At 36.4% G+C, this 13,553-nt stretch overlaps 1 protein-coding gene and 1 long non-coding RNA gene across 2 annotated transcripts; one reads left to right on the forward strand and one right to left on the reverse strand.

Moving 5' to 3' along the window:
- Positions 1-6,622: 6,622 nt before the first annotated feature.
- LOC136239150 (interaptin-like) lies at positions 6,623-7,884 on the reverse strand. Its single transcript, XM_066029887.1, has 2 exons — positions 7,855-7,884; positions 6,623-7,775 (listed from the first exon to the last, which is right to left on the reverse strand). Exons 1-2 carry the CDS (start codon positions 7,882-7,884, stop codon positions 6,774-6,776), a joined length of 1,032 nt encoding a protein of 343 aa, XP_065885959.1. The 3' UTR covers positions 6,623-6,773.
- Positions 7,885-7,925: 41 nt separating this feature from the next.
- On the forward strand, positions 7,926-8,548 carry LOC136238662 (uncharacterized). Its single transcript, XR_010693136.1, has 2 exons — positions 7,926-8,366; positions 8,414-8,548. It is a non-coding gene; the product is annotated as an uncharacterized lncRNA (long non-coding RNA).
- The last annotated feature ends 5,005 nt before the right edge of the window (positions 8,549-13,553 follow it).

The following is a 13,553-nucleotide window of genomic DNA, read 5'->3' on the forward strand; positions in this document are numbered from 1 at the left end:
TGAGCACATGGACAAGTCACATGTGGACCTGGTGTCCTTTTGGAAGTAACTGAACTTGTATTAACATGACATGCATGACTTATGTAGATAGCAAACTATGTATACTAAACTATTCAATTGTACAGGATTGTAATGTTTTTGTGCGATATTTCCTTTACAATGACTTGTGGTTGACTAAGTATGATCAAGCCAAACTTGCCTTCAGAGTGATCCTAAATGCTTTCGACAAGTTCTATGAAACTTTAATGCATGTCCCATTAATGCTCGTGATGCTCTATTGAAGTACAGTGGAACCTCTATTACGGACATTTTGGGACCCACCAATAAGTTTTAATTGTATATAATTATATCGGATTAGTGGATGTTTTTTTCTGAAATGGAGCTCCACTGTAAGGTATCTTAGGAGTTGTTTTAAATTCAAATCTAACTTGGGATGACTTGTGTGCTTTCGTTGCGGCCAAAGGAAACTAGATTGTTGAATCTACTCCATCACAATTAATTTATACCCACTTCTGAGTAGAACTTTCCATGCCCTTGTTATTCCAATACTAGAATTCATTAACTCAGAAAAAAACATTATGTACATAGAAACTGTGAAACACTTCGTTACTTACTTTTAAATGATTAAACCATTACCTGATTGCTGTAGTCACCTAAACTGGTCTGAACTGTCTATCCACCTGACCATCAGTACTTGTCTTTGTTATCTGTACATTATATCTTACAAGGGGTGTATTGCTCTGAAATTTAGTGATTATTCCTTATTCACTGCTACATGTACCAGGTCGCATTCTACTCCATTCATTGTGAATCATCTACAATCCTGCATACTTCATGGTTTAGCTGCATGTTTCTGACTCCCTGTATTCACAGGACGGGTCCCTATGCATTCACAGTGAAATATTTGCATTTTGTAAGCAGTATTTTTCACTGGAACGAGGTTCATGAGTCTGTCTTATGTATATCCCATCATATGATGGCTCTGTTCTTTGATTTTTGTAAATCTAGTTTTATGTTATATGGCCTAGGGTTTATCCTTTTGTACACACCTTGTCTTACAGTTAAATTATAAGGAATAAATTCTGCATATAGCTAATACAAAATTAATACAAAAGGTGTTCATAGCTATGTGATTAAATCAAATTAATTCAACTGTTGTATAAAATAGTGCTAACACCAAGTACCACCATAACTAGAGGACGCCATCTAAGATTCCTATAGCTACCAACAAGAGTAGATGCCTATATGTAAGAACTCCTTTTTTCCTTTCACTATTAAATTATGGAATGAACTTGATGATCACATTGTCCAAGCCTCGACACTTGATTTATTAAATCTTAATAATCATATAAATAGTAAATAATGTAATTTACTTCAAGACATGCAGACATGCATGCATGGCCATGGGGTAACATATAAAAATCACCAAAATTGTAGAAACATCACTGCTTGAAGGTTCTTAGTTTACTAATTTGTTAAGATGCCTTACTGTAGTTATACTGAGAGTAAAGTGTCAGTAAACTTAAGTATATGGAACATAATTATTTTACTAAGTTTTAAACTCTCAGTAAAACATCAGTGAATGCGGGTTTACTGAAAAACTACTAAAATAACAAACAATTAACTGTTCCATATACTGGGGATATACCACTGTAGTAAACTAAGATACTTTAAGCAGTGCATCTAGCTGCATGTTTACAATTGAACTATAAGACTACCGTAATTCGCTTTATTTTCATGCAAAATTTTTTCACGATAGCTAAAAATTTTGTGTAAAAAATAGTTTAGTATGTAAGATTTATGCGAATGACTGCCCTATTAGAGTAGTTCGATCTTGAGCACAAAATATTTGTGTAAGAAATTTTCATACAAGTACTTTGCATATGAAAATTTGAAGAAGAAACAAGAAGCAAATTACGGTATATGAACACAGTTCAGGCATTCCATGGACTTTAAATACTTACTGGCTCTGGATTTACAAAGTTTTAAGTTTAAACTATGGATGGTAAAGGATAAAATGTCATTTTTATTTTGCAAAATTGCTACAGGAAAGAATGACAAAAACTAAATAAATTGTGTTTCCAATGATACGGAAACAAGGAAGATCCCTATGATGACTGGAATAGACAGGTTTTACTGTACAATTCAGTGATTGCCACCAGCTATGAGCTATCACAAATGGTGTCACAGGAGTCAGGGTGGTGACTCTGTGTCTTCCAGTTGTTTATATCATATGTGTGCCTGCATGTCTGTTGAGTCTTAATTGTGGTAATTAAGTTGGGGGATGCCAGCAAGATGTTGTCTGCTATTGCTATTATGTTGATTCAACTGAATCTGCCACCATACGTATCAAGCATATCTCATTCATCACCTATTCTGCCTATATCTCCTTAAGGTATCAGAGTTAAGATTCTATAAGACAGTATACTGTCACTACATCAGAGTAGTGGACTGGAATGGTGGAAGGATTATTGAACTCATGTTTTATAGCAACTGGCCATGGTGTAATATACTATGTACTGATTTCTATAAATGCATAATAATTTATGTTGGTATAATAGGTTCGAATTCATAATATTATTCTTTACTGAAGGATTTTGCACTTTTATTTCTGCTGATTTGTGCTGACAAAATCAAATAACTTTGTTTTCGAAACACATTACACAAACAGTCCAGTGGTAGCTAGCAACCTATAATAACAACATTAAATTGTTGGCAAGCACATTGAATAGAAAAGTTTTAGGTAGCCACAGTGGTCATGTGTTAGACTTGTATAATAATGAATATCAGTTACACTTTAGAAGTATTGGTTGTTTCTGTAATATCAGTTTATCAGAAATCGACAATGAATATTGGATTGGATGTAAAGTGTGGTATCAATGCGTCTTAACTGTGCTTGAGATGGTATGGCCACTACAATGAGGCGGTCTTTACTTATTAATTAGCTCATGAGCATTTATGACCTGTATTGGACTTGGCCACTATAATATTGTTAGTGATGATGTCATGTACTGCAGACCTATTTGATAATATTTCACTGTGGATTGTCATGTTACACATTTGTTTAATAAGTGCATGATGAGTGGCAATCAGTGTTGATATGAAGTAATGACTGGTTATATATAATCAGAAGCTATACAGTAGCTTCTATTAGATTTTGTTGAGATGAATTTTTTGAAATAAATTATAAAGTAGCAATAAGAATAAGGCCAAAAATTGAGCATTATGCTTTTGAGCAGTGCTAAAAAATCACCTATCATGCTTTTGAGAATTTCCCATTATTCCCAAAATTATGCCACCATAATTGGCTAGTAATGCCAGTTTATTGCTGTATCAAACTAATTTCATTGATGTCTTGAATTCTGTAGCTGGTGGCTGTATTAGAGTATTTCATTTCAATGTGACTGCTTTATTAGAGTAAATAATATTCAGTGACTGTTCTATCAGAGTTTCTGACTGCTCTATTAGATTATCTCGATATTTTACTGTCAAAGCTTTATAACCACCTCAAAATGCTAGCATAATTCCTGATTCCCACACATACCGCTATGCCTGAAACTATGCTGGCATAATCACCGCATCCCTAAGCAGCAAGCCAAGGTATTTGTGAAAATTGTGCTATGAAAAACTTTAGTAGGCAGACTTTTATCTGGGTAGGTTCTTTTTAGAAGAAAAGTGGACCTTTTTATATGGTATAATGCAGATTACATTATGGTGTGCAAACACACCCAGCATGTGAAGCATGCTAAACTAGGGGGGTCTGGGAGCATGCCCCTCCCCCTGGAATTTTTTTTGAAAATATATATACTAAGATTGAATTTAGTGGAATTTCAGTCAATAAAATAATTTTTAGGTGAGCTCAAGACAAGTTATATGGATAACATCTGGGAAAATATCTCCACAGCTACTGCCTGTACATACATGTACCTAAATATAATATATTGCAAGATTGGAAATGATTGAGTGCTCTGATCTGTCATGGGGCAGTGTCGTAAATAGCTTCATTGTCTACCATGAAGGCAAAATCAAAGTGCTCCAAAGTGGTATGCAGGGGCGGATCTAGGATTTATAAAAGGGGGGGGCTAACTCAAGGTACTAATCTGTTGGGTATAGGTGTGTGAAGCACACTTCCCAGCATGCGAAGCATGCTGGAACTAGGGGGGTCTGGGGGCATGCCCCCCCAGGAAAATTTTGAAAAATAGATGCTAAAATACTGCAATTTGGAGACATTTCCACATAAAATTCATACCTGTAGATATTTTATATACTGCCTTTAGATTATAGGTGTGGCTCTCTGAAGCATTTTGCTAATGGAAAAGTTTGGGTAGGTACAGACAACCAAGTACATGATGTACCCCTATCACAATTGCACAACACTGAAAAGGTGCATGTTAGAATAAGAATGTTGAAAGTGGAAAATTTTGAAATTTGAACAATACAAGATTGAATCTGAGAGCAAATTAAGTATTGCCATACATATTGACTACACAAGTAGATGAATGAAGCCCTTTAAACAGACCAATGCACTTCATTGTATGTATAGACGCAGGCAGATTTGGAAAAATTCCATAACAGAACCAACTACATGTTTCTAGTGAATGTTCTATTAGAGTAGTTAGCTGACTGCTCTATTAGAGTATCTCGATCTTGTACACCTCCAATGCTGATCAGGGTCCTTGTTGCATAAACTTTAGCATAAATCCACTGACATACCTTGGAAAGATGTTTATAAGGTGGTTTTATGAGTATTTGTATTATTAGTGATCATATAATTATGCTAAGACAAAATTTCATTATAATACTCAGCATATTGATCAAGTAAAGCCTAAATATGAAGGGGGGGGGCTTCAGCCCCCAAAGCCCCCCCCCCCCCTGGATCCGCCCCTGGTATGGGTGGTCAGGATGGAGTTGTATGGTTCAGCAACAGCAGTGGAGATCTGGGGAGCTGGGTACACTGCAAACTCCAATTTGGACTTCTTTCCATACACTATATAGTCAACAGAGAGATGTTCCATCAACAGGGAAGCAAAGGAGCAGAACAAAGAGTGCCTTAGACAATGAAATTTACACATTCCATGCTATTCATGGGCTCTGCATTGAGAGATTGCTGACCAAATTTTAATATTTTAATGAAAGCTCTAGCTAGTTTAGACAATCTCAATATATACATTAAGTAGTCACTAGTTACATACTGCTTTAAAAAGAAAATGTAATGTGACTGTTCTATTAGGGTGGTTGAGTATCTCGATCTTGCACAAGCACTGAATGAGCAACTTGAAACACTTAATCTAGTTTCTTATTAGTGGTATTTAGTAAACTGTAGCTAATGGACTTTTGCTACTGAAAATTTGGACTTGTATATATATACTAAAATTGTGGATCTTTTTGCTAAACTTGTGGACCTTTTTAATGAAATTGTGCACCATTTTTTCAAGAAGGTGGTTCTTCAGAACCCCCCCCCCCCCCCCCCCCCCCCAACCCCCCTGGCTACGGGCCTGATAACAGCATAGCTGCATCAATTTTGACACTGATCAGGCTAATGATATCAGCCACAGTGAGTAAATACAGTAGGAAGTGCATGCAATAAGGGTTTGTGTAGATAGACTGTTGAAGAATCTAAAATCAAGACTAGAATTATGTCACCTTGACATCACATGATAAGCCAGTGAGATCAGTAGCTACAGGATGTTGATAATTTGCAGGATTTGTCAAGGCTGATGAAGTGTGAAATTGCCAAATTAACACATTTATGAAATGTGTCACCTCTGTATATCAGATACTTATAGTTTCAAATGAATCCAGCCCTTACTTATGTACACAACCTGATCAGACAGTCATTAGTTTATGTTAGTCCCAACTGTCTGTATAGCTACATAAAGATTATACTTATACTGACAAGGTTATTATTACTTATAATACTTAGCTGATATTGACAGGTGCAGTTCAGGTGGGGGGGGGTGTTCTCAAAAGGTTCCAATTGAGAACACTAAATAGATCAAACGACAGTCACTATTATACTTCTAAAAGCTGCAAGTACATGGCTATTTAGATTACCAGCATAACAACAAGTGTTTAAAACCCCTGTAGGAGCAAGCACGACCAAGCATCCACGTCTGTTGTAAGCTTCAAACTTCACCCCTTAACTATTTGGCTTGCTCCATCGTAGAGGCAAATACCATACAACAACCTCTATGTTAATACGATGCTGAGATAATATCCACTTGGTAGTAGTTACTAAAAGATTTCGACCACATAATTTAAAATAATTTCCTTTAGGAGGATGCCCTACTTCTGACCCTCATAATTTTTGAGCGTACATGCATGCACCAGGAAGTTTGGAAACCAGTCACCAAAATTTCTGGAGTTACCTATGGTTGATACATACATGTCTACGATTCTTCTGCTGCATGTACTACTGACACCTTGTATGTACGTATGGATGTATGGCAGCATGCATAAGTATAGTTCAGGTGGTAGCTGGTAGCTTTCTTTAAGTTGTCACTATTATTTAGTGTGCATACATTTTACACATGCGAAATTATGAATACGTGAGTTTTAGTTAGTTACAGTGCATACGCTCTTTGATTCAAAGCAGCATATTATATAGCTGCAGACTTAGCAGTGAATGACTATAGACTATAATGATCTGTAAGAATGCATGCATGAGCACGTGCAGTGATATTCATACATATACACCGACCTTAATTGTGATACGTACATGCTACAGTGGTCAAACAAAAAAATCTTATGACTCAAATGTGTCATCAGTTGGATCAGGTAAAAAATTTCTTAAATAAGTTCCATGCATATGCAAAATATTTATTTTCATCTTCTTTTTCTTCCAATTCACATATAAAGTGACAGGTCTCAGCTGGTGCATACTTAGTCGTCTGTTGTTGGGCCTCCATTTCTTCGTAATCACCTTGGATTGTCAAATCCACTTGAGCTGCTCTGAATTTCAAGATTAAACTGATGTGCTTTAGGAACGAATCCTGTATTCTATGATAGTAATCAGCTGAAATACCATTTTTGCAATCCAAATAACCTGAAAACCTTTCCATCTTTATAGTTTCCAAATCAGTACGGGATGTCCCCTTTTGTTTCAAGGTGCAGTATGTTTCTAAAAAAGCATAACACTGGTCCATATTTTTAATTTGCTTGTTAATCATCTTTAACATATTCAACTGATTTTGATATATTGTAGCAATGTACTCCTTTTTACGAAGCCGTTCACTTTGCTCTGTACAATTACGTTGTAAGATTTGCAATTGCTGGGACTGTTCCACATTTGTTTCATTTTGTTCTTTGATCACTTGTGCATTTTTTTCGACTGTTTCTGAGAAAAGTTGTTTTAATGTATTTAGCTCTTTAGTAAGTTGTTCATTGTTTCGTTTTTCTTCAAAGTAAATCAGCTTTAAATCTTCAATTTGGTGGGTCATTGTTTTGTTTACGTGCTCCCATTTGTTCAATAGTTCACATTGTTCTGTATAATTTTGGCGCAAGGTTTGTAGTTGTTCAGTGAATTCCTGTACTTCTTTTAAATTACTATCCCTCAAAACATCAAGTTCTTTGGCAAGCTGGTTACTGACTTGTTTTTCTTCAGTGTATTTCTGCTTTAAGATCTCATGTCCTTGTGTCAGTGTCTTATTTTTGCTCTCCAATTTGCTTAATTCACTTTGGAGGTTTGTATAATTGTGCTTTAAAGTTTCCAGATCTTGGACGAGCGTAAAATGTTTTTGTATAGCTAAACCATGCAACGAAAAGGACGACTGCACCTATGAATACCAATTTACAAAACGACACTATCCTTTCACGTATCATTCCTGATCGCATATGCTCTAGATGTGGACTTACTTCTAAATTTTGATGGTCCTCCATATTCATCGTCACTCTTTCCAAAACCACGCCCACTTTTCGGCCGCCATTTTGAATGGGGCTACTATGCCATGCGCATGGCGTATTCTCCGGCGTATTCAGTCTTTGCAGTGGAGTTGTTTCGTGTATTTTGAAGAAAAGAAGTAGGAAAAGGAAACCACAGATGCTTCTGACGAAATTTAAGACGATGGCCATGATTCTCGGAAGTATAATTTCAGTCAAATTTCCACTCTCCATGGCTTTGTTGTGAGCATAAATTGTTACTCGTGACAATCATTGTGAGTAAGGACAAGGAGTGGAATGTACAGACCGTAGATACTACATTTTGTGAAGTTTCAATCTGGCAGATCAATTCAGTGCAACCCATCTGATCTTACTATTAAAGGATAGGGACGGAGACCGGGAGCTCACAAAGTCCGGAGCTCCTGATAAGACAGATGCTGAGTTGTGCTGTAAACTGAATTTCTGAGACAAAGACAACATCATTTGAGGTGAAACTGCTGCCTCAGCAAACAGTATAGTGGGTATATCATTTCAGATAATATGGCTTGTTAAGTAACTAAGGCATTGTAACTAGTGTGCAGTGGTTAACTGTGCATTTGTAAGAACACATACAGAACTGGTAATCACTTTTCCATGTACGTAGCTTATATAATGTGGCATGATCACCTTATGTGACATCGTTATACATACAGTAATGTATGTTTGTGAAAGTTTCATACGTTAGTATGTATCTTCCAGGACTAACTAGACTCAGTTACTAGTGCTACAGACATAAAGTCCGATTAGACTGAACAGTTTAGATATCTTTTCTCTCTCAGAATGGATACCTGCATTGCACAAATTCTAACCATATAATTATGTTACTCAGTGTTAAGTTTAATCCAAAGAGATATCCAGTGATGTCATCCTTGATACAGTACCATATAGACCTTAACATTTTGATGAGAAAACACTCCACTGGTATTATATTCTTTGATAATATGACTTACTGTTGATAATCAGGGAGCTTGCATGAGTCAGTATGACCAGCATTATATACTTATAGCAGATTTGTAAAGTGTAGTATTTGATAGTTGTATAGCACACATTTTAATCGGACATGTATCTAGTAGTCACATGTGAATGTTGTACTATACAGTGAAAATACCTGGATCTCATTGGCCGCAATTCTTTTCATATGAAGCACTAGGTGTGATCGCATGAACACCTTGGGATGAACTGAATAGAATACAAATGGGACCATGGAAAAGTATCCTTAGTAGAGGGGTATCCTAATTTGTTGAGAGTTTAAATGTGTGTATATACAAATGGGAGTACTGGCAAACATTTTTTAGGTGATTGGTACCATTGTAATAGGTTGCACTTCCGCTTCAACAATTGTCCAGTGGAGTGTGGCGCTTGGCCAGTATCCGAGTGGCCTGCAGATCAAAGTCAGGCTAGGGATAGATTTTTTAAAACCTCTTCTATGTATTTGTCCCGTTTCACATTAGTCAATTTTTGTCTAGGTTCCCTGTCTCATGGTAAACACCTCGTACAGGCTTTGCCTCCAGTGCCTAACTGGTAAAGCAGATAAAAACAAACAATTGTTAAAAGTACTGTATAATAAGAAACCAAAGTTTGTTGATTCTGAAACTGTTGTTGCACACCCCTTATAATACTTCTGAAATGAGTGTGAATTAAAATTTTGCATTTTGACTATATGTTCAATAACCACATTACTATGGTCATAGATAGTATACCATAGACTATCTATGCTATGGTAGCTACTTGTATATCAGTAACTAGCTGAAGACCCAAGTGAATTATATTAACCATTTATACTCCTCACTGACTCTTGTACTGATAATAGTGACTGTAGTGGCAGCTGATCATGCAAACTTGATTGTATGGGCTGACAACACCTCTGACAAAGCAATTACTGTTGTTGACTGCTGTCGATGTCTCATGCCTTGTTCAGCCATGATAACCAGCTGCCTTTAACCAGAAACACTAATTCTGCCACCCCAAAGGTATTGATGGGTTGTTCCTCAACAATACGGCTCTGTTCCAGGCGGATTGCTGAGTACAGGATTCACATAGAAAGAGTTATTGGCAGAGGCCGGCGATTTAAAATCCTTAACCGTCAATTTTCTAATTGTATGTATGATATTGTTAGTGATATTAATTGTGTATGCATGTATCTTACTAACTTTGACAACCCTTTAGTTGTTGGTTAATTTATTGTAACAAAACACTGTAGCCTTAGATCTTGGTGATCACGGTTGTTGTCTCACGAAGGCTTGTGTTAGACTTCATACCAGCATAGAACCATAAACAGATCGATACTCTCTCTAATGCAACATTCACCTACATGCATGGTTTTAATAAAATACTCTAATAGAGCATTCACAAGTTGAGCCAGTGGCGGAGGAAGTAGTTGATATGTTAGTAATTTTTTTTGCATCACTTCCTCCTGTGCATGATGAAAAGGCCACAAAACTTAACAACTAGTGATTATTTTGCAAGATGTGATCATAGAAAATGTTTAGTTATCAATTTCTACATGAAGACCTCAGCTTATTGTAACCATGGATACTATGATGTAACATGGTGCAACAAAGATGCATAAATGCTGCACCAGCTGTTTGTCAGTATTCCATGTCTAAAAGTTGTAAGTGTTTTAATGGAAAGCGTTCAGCACTATGTCTAGATTCAGTACCATGACATCATCACAGGTAGTTACAATAAGATTGACCACATGAAAAACTACTTTAATAGAGATTGAAATTAACTACGATTATCTTCAATCTGTGTTACCATACCACTCTGTTGCTAGGGAGTGATTACCAAATTCAGTAGCATCTGTGTAGTTACTTGGCTACTTGCATATATACTGCATGTGTCAAAATTTACTGTAGTTTGTATATCAATGATACAAGGACAGACATGCATGTCCTAAGAATTCACTGCATGGATGATTGTTTTACTTTGTCTGCTTGCATTCTAATTAATGACTGCTTTTCTTTCAACAACAGAAACTCTTTGGCTCTTACTTGACAACACAGTTTGAATTTGCTAAAAAGTATACATGCAGTAGCATTACCCAATCAAAGAAAGTTGACCAGAAATTTATACAAATAGCTTTCCCAGACAGTAAATATCTTTAATCAAAGAGTAAATAATAGAGAAGAGGAGAGCGTGCAGCCAAGATCCTCTACAAATGATTCTGCGTGAGTTAAAGGGATTCTATCAGACAAGTTAACATGCATGCATATTGGAAGAACAAGGAAATGTGATAATTGGAATGTTTGCCTCTTTACTATAACACAGAAGGGTAGTGCTAAAAGCCGGAATGGAATGGAACGGGGCGCGCGCCAAGTTAATAAATCGTTTTTGCAGATTGTACACCGTTTCTTACCATTACATAGTGACTAGAATAGTGCTGAAGTTAGTTTTCTTCTACTTGTAGGCATGCTAGAAATCGCTTGCTCGAGGTTTCTATTTAATGCCCACTGCACGAAAGCGTTTTGTAATTACATACGCGGAAAAACTATCATTTAACCTGCTACACTATTTTGTAAGCATATGATTCGCAGCCACTAACATGCACCGTGGTTAACTCTCGTAAATTATTGCCCATGCTGGCAGACTTACTATTTGTTGCATTCATGATAGTCTCTACCACAGGAATTCCTTACCATTTAGTGAACATTTTCAGTTGTCCCAAGCTCCCACAAGGTGTCACCCTCTATCTTACTTGTTAGGCAGAACTTTTTTACAAATAGAATAGTCAATCTATGGAACTCCTTACCTGACTTTATCATTTCAGCACCAACAGTTGCAACCTTCAAGCTGCGCTTGGATAATTTTTGGAAGCAATCTAGATATGGGCACCTTCAAAGGCCTGCGGCCTAGCCTGGCAAGTTAGCTTGCCTTGGCATCTACAAGCCCATTAAATAATAATAATAATAATAATCTCTCCGGCCTGTGACATCGTCTATCAATTCGTTTCGTTACTCTTTCTTTGTGAACAGCCCATTTCTGTGGAATACCATACCCCATACCATCCTGCGAATTAAACAGCCACCCTTGTTCCGTTTAGCCCTCCGTCGTTTTCTTTTTTGAATCTTCTGTATACTCAATGTTCTTGTTTTGTTAGTATTTATTTTTGTTCTTGTAGTAGTTTTGTTTTACAGGTGTATTTGCTTATGTCATTGTTTTTGTAATTTCTGGTGTGCATGTGCTTTTTGTGGGAAGTACGCCTACAGGCTTGTCCTTTTGTACAACCCGGTCTTTTGACAAAATTGATAATAACATAACTTCAGAAAACCATCCTCGCTGTTACTAAAGAGTTGGACACGACTATAACATGAAACTACTACAGTAGTTTACCTTTTACAATGATAAGGAAGCAATTCTACATCAAGATTAAATAGAATTTGATGGATTGGTAAGAGCACAACATGCCACGTGACGGGCATTAAATAGAAACTTCGAGATCGCGATTTCTAGCTTGCATATAAGTAGAAGGAAATGAACTCTAGCACAATTCTAGTCACTGTGTGGCAGTTGGAAACGATGCAAAATTCGTCTCAAACGATTTTTCTATTTGGCGCGCCCTAATTGGTTCCGTTCTGGCTTTTAGCACTACCCAACTTAACACAGAACCATTAAATTTTGATCATTTGTAGTGGTGTCAGATATTCTCCTTGTTTTAGGTAATTAAATAGCTAACAGGTTTATTTCACTGTCTAATTAAAGTTTCCGATCAATTTTCTGGCAAGATGTCTTGTCAGTATTTGATGGAGGATTAGGGGTGTAGCTAGCTTTCAGGATTACCTGGACACAAGGTTTGACTGTCTCCATGTGAACTATTTATAATTAGCAAGAAACATGTCTTGAGGCAAGATCATAGTTTACCCAGTATCCCTATGCACCATTGAAAATGTGTAAAACCAAAAATACAATGTCAGTCTTATATACCTATACTCCAGTCCAGTAATTACACTACTGTCAGAGAATAGGTGGATATACACGTGAAGTTGGAATAAGTTATATAGTCTGGTTCACTTTTACAAGGTTCTATATACTGCAATCTCTTATCCAGAGAACTTTAAGTTATGTTGGAAACCAGAGGGTTGGAAATTTTTTGGTAGAGCAGTTGAGCAAGCAGTATAATATTCTATCAACACAAAATACAACAATATAATTATTATATATTGTAGGACTTGTATATTAGTTAAATAAATATAGTAAAGCGCCTGAGAAACCATCCTCAGGTCAATATGAGGAAATAAATAATGCAAAAAGGTGAACTATATAGGTATTAGACATTACGTGAAAATATTGACCAATTTAATAATTTGCACAATCACAGGATGCATCACTTTAGTACTGTATTTACTTGGTTAAATGCTGTGGCATTTGAGATAGTTCTAAAAATTGAGGCCACTATATGTATTCAAATTTTACCACCTCTCGATGCTTGAAAACAATGTTGAAGCTCTTAATTTTTAAAAATTGGTCATTGCACTACTCAAATGCGGCTACTATTGAAAGTGCGGCATTTAAATGGTACCATGTTGTACTGGAATATCTAGACCAAATGGTAACTTTAACTAACTTAATGAACTGAAACAAAGGAAGTTTAACAGTACAGAATTGTGTATATAATCTAAAGGTCTGAAATCAAAGTA

The sequence above is a fragment of the Dysidea avara genome, chromosome 11 (assembly GCF_963678975.1).
Source record: "Dysidea avara chromosome 11, odDysAvar1.4, whole genome shotgun sequence".
NCBI classification, from domain to species: domain Eukaryota; kingdom Metazoa; phylum Porifera; class Demospongiae; order Dictyoceratida; family Dysideidae; genus Dysidea; species Dysidea avara.

Excerpts from the sequence above, each read along its gene's own strand:
- LOC136239150 (XM_066029887.1), bottom strand. The coding sequence starts at position 7,884 with ATGAATATGGAGGACCATCAAAATTTAGAA. Across the intron at positions 7,776-7,854 it reads AGGACCATCAAAATTTAGAA|GTGCAGTCGTCCTTTTCGTT; the intron begins GTAAGTCCACAT and ends TGGTATTCATAG.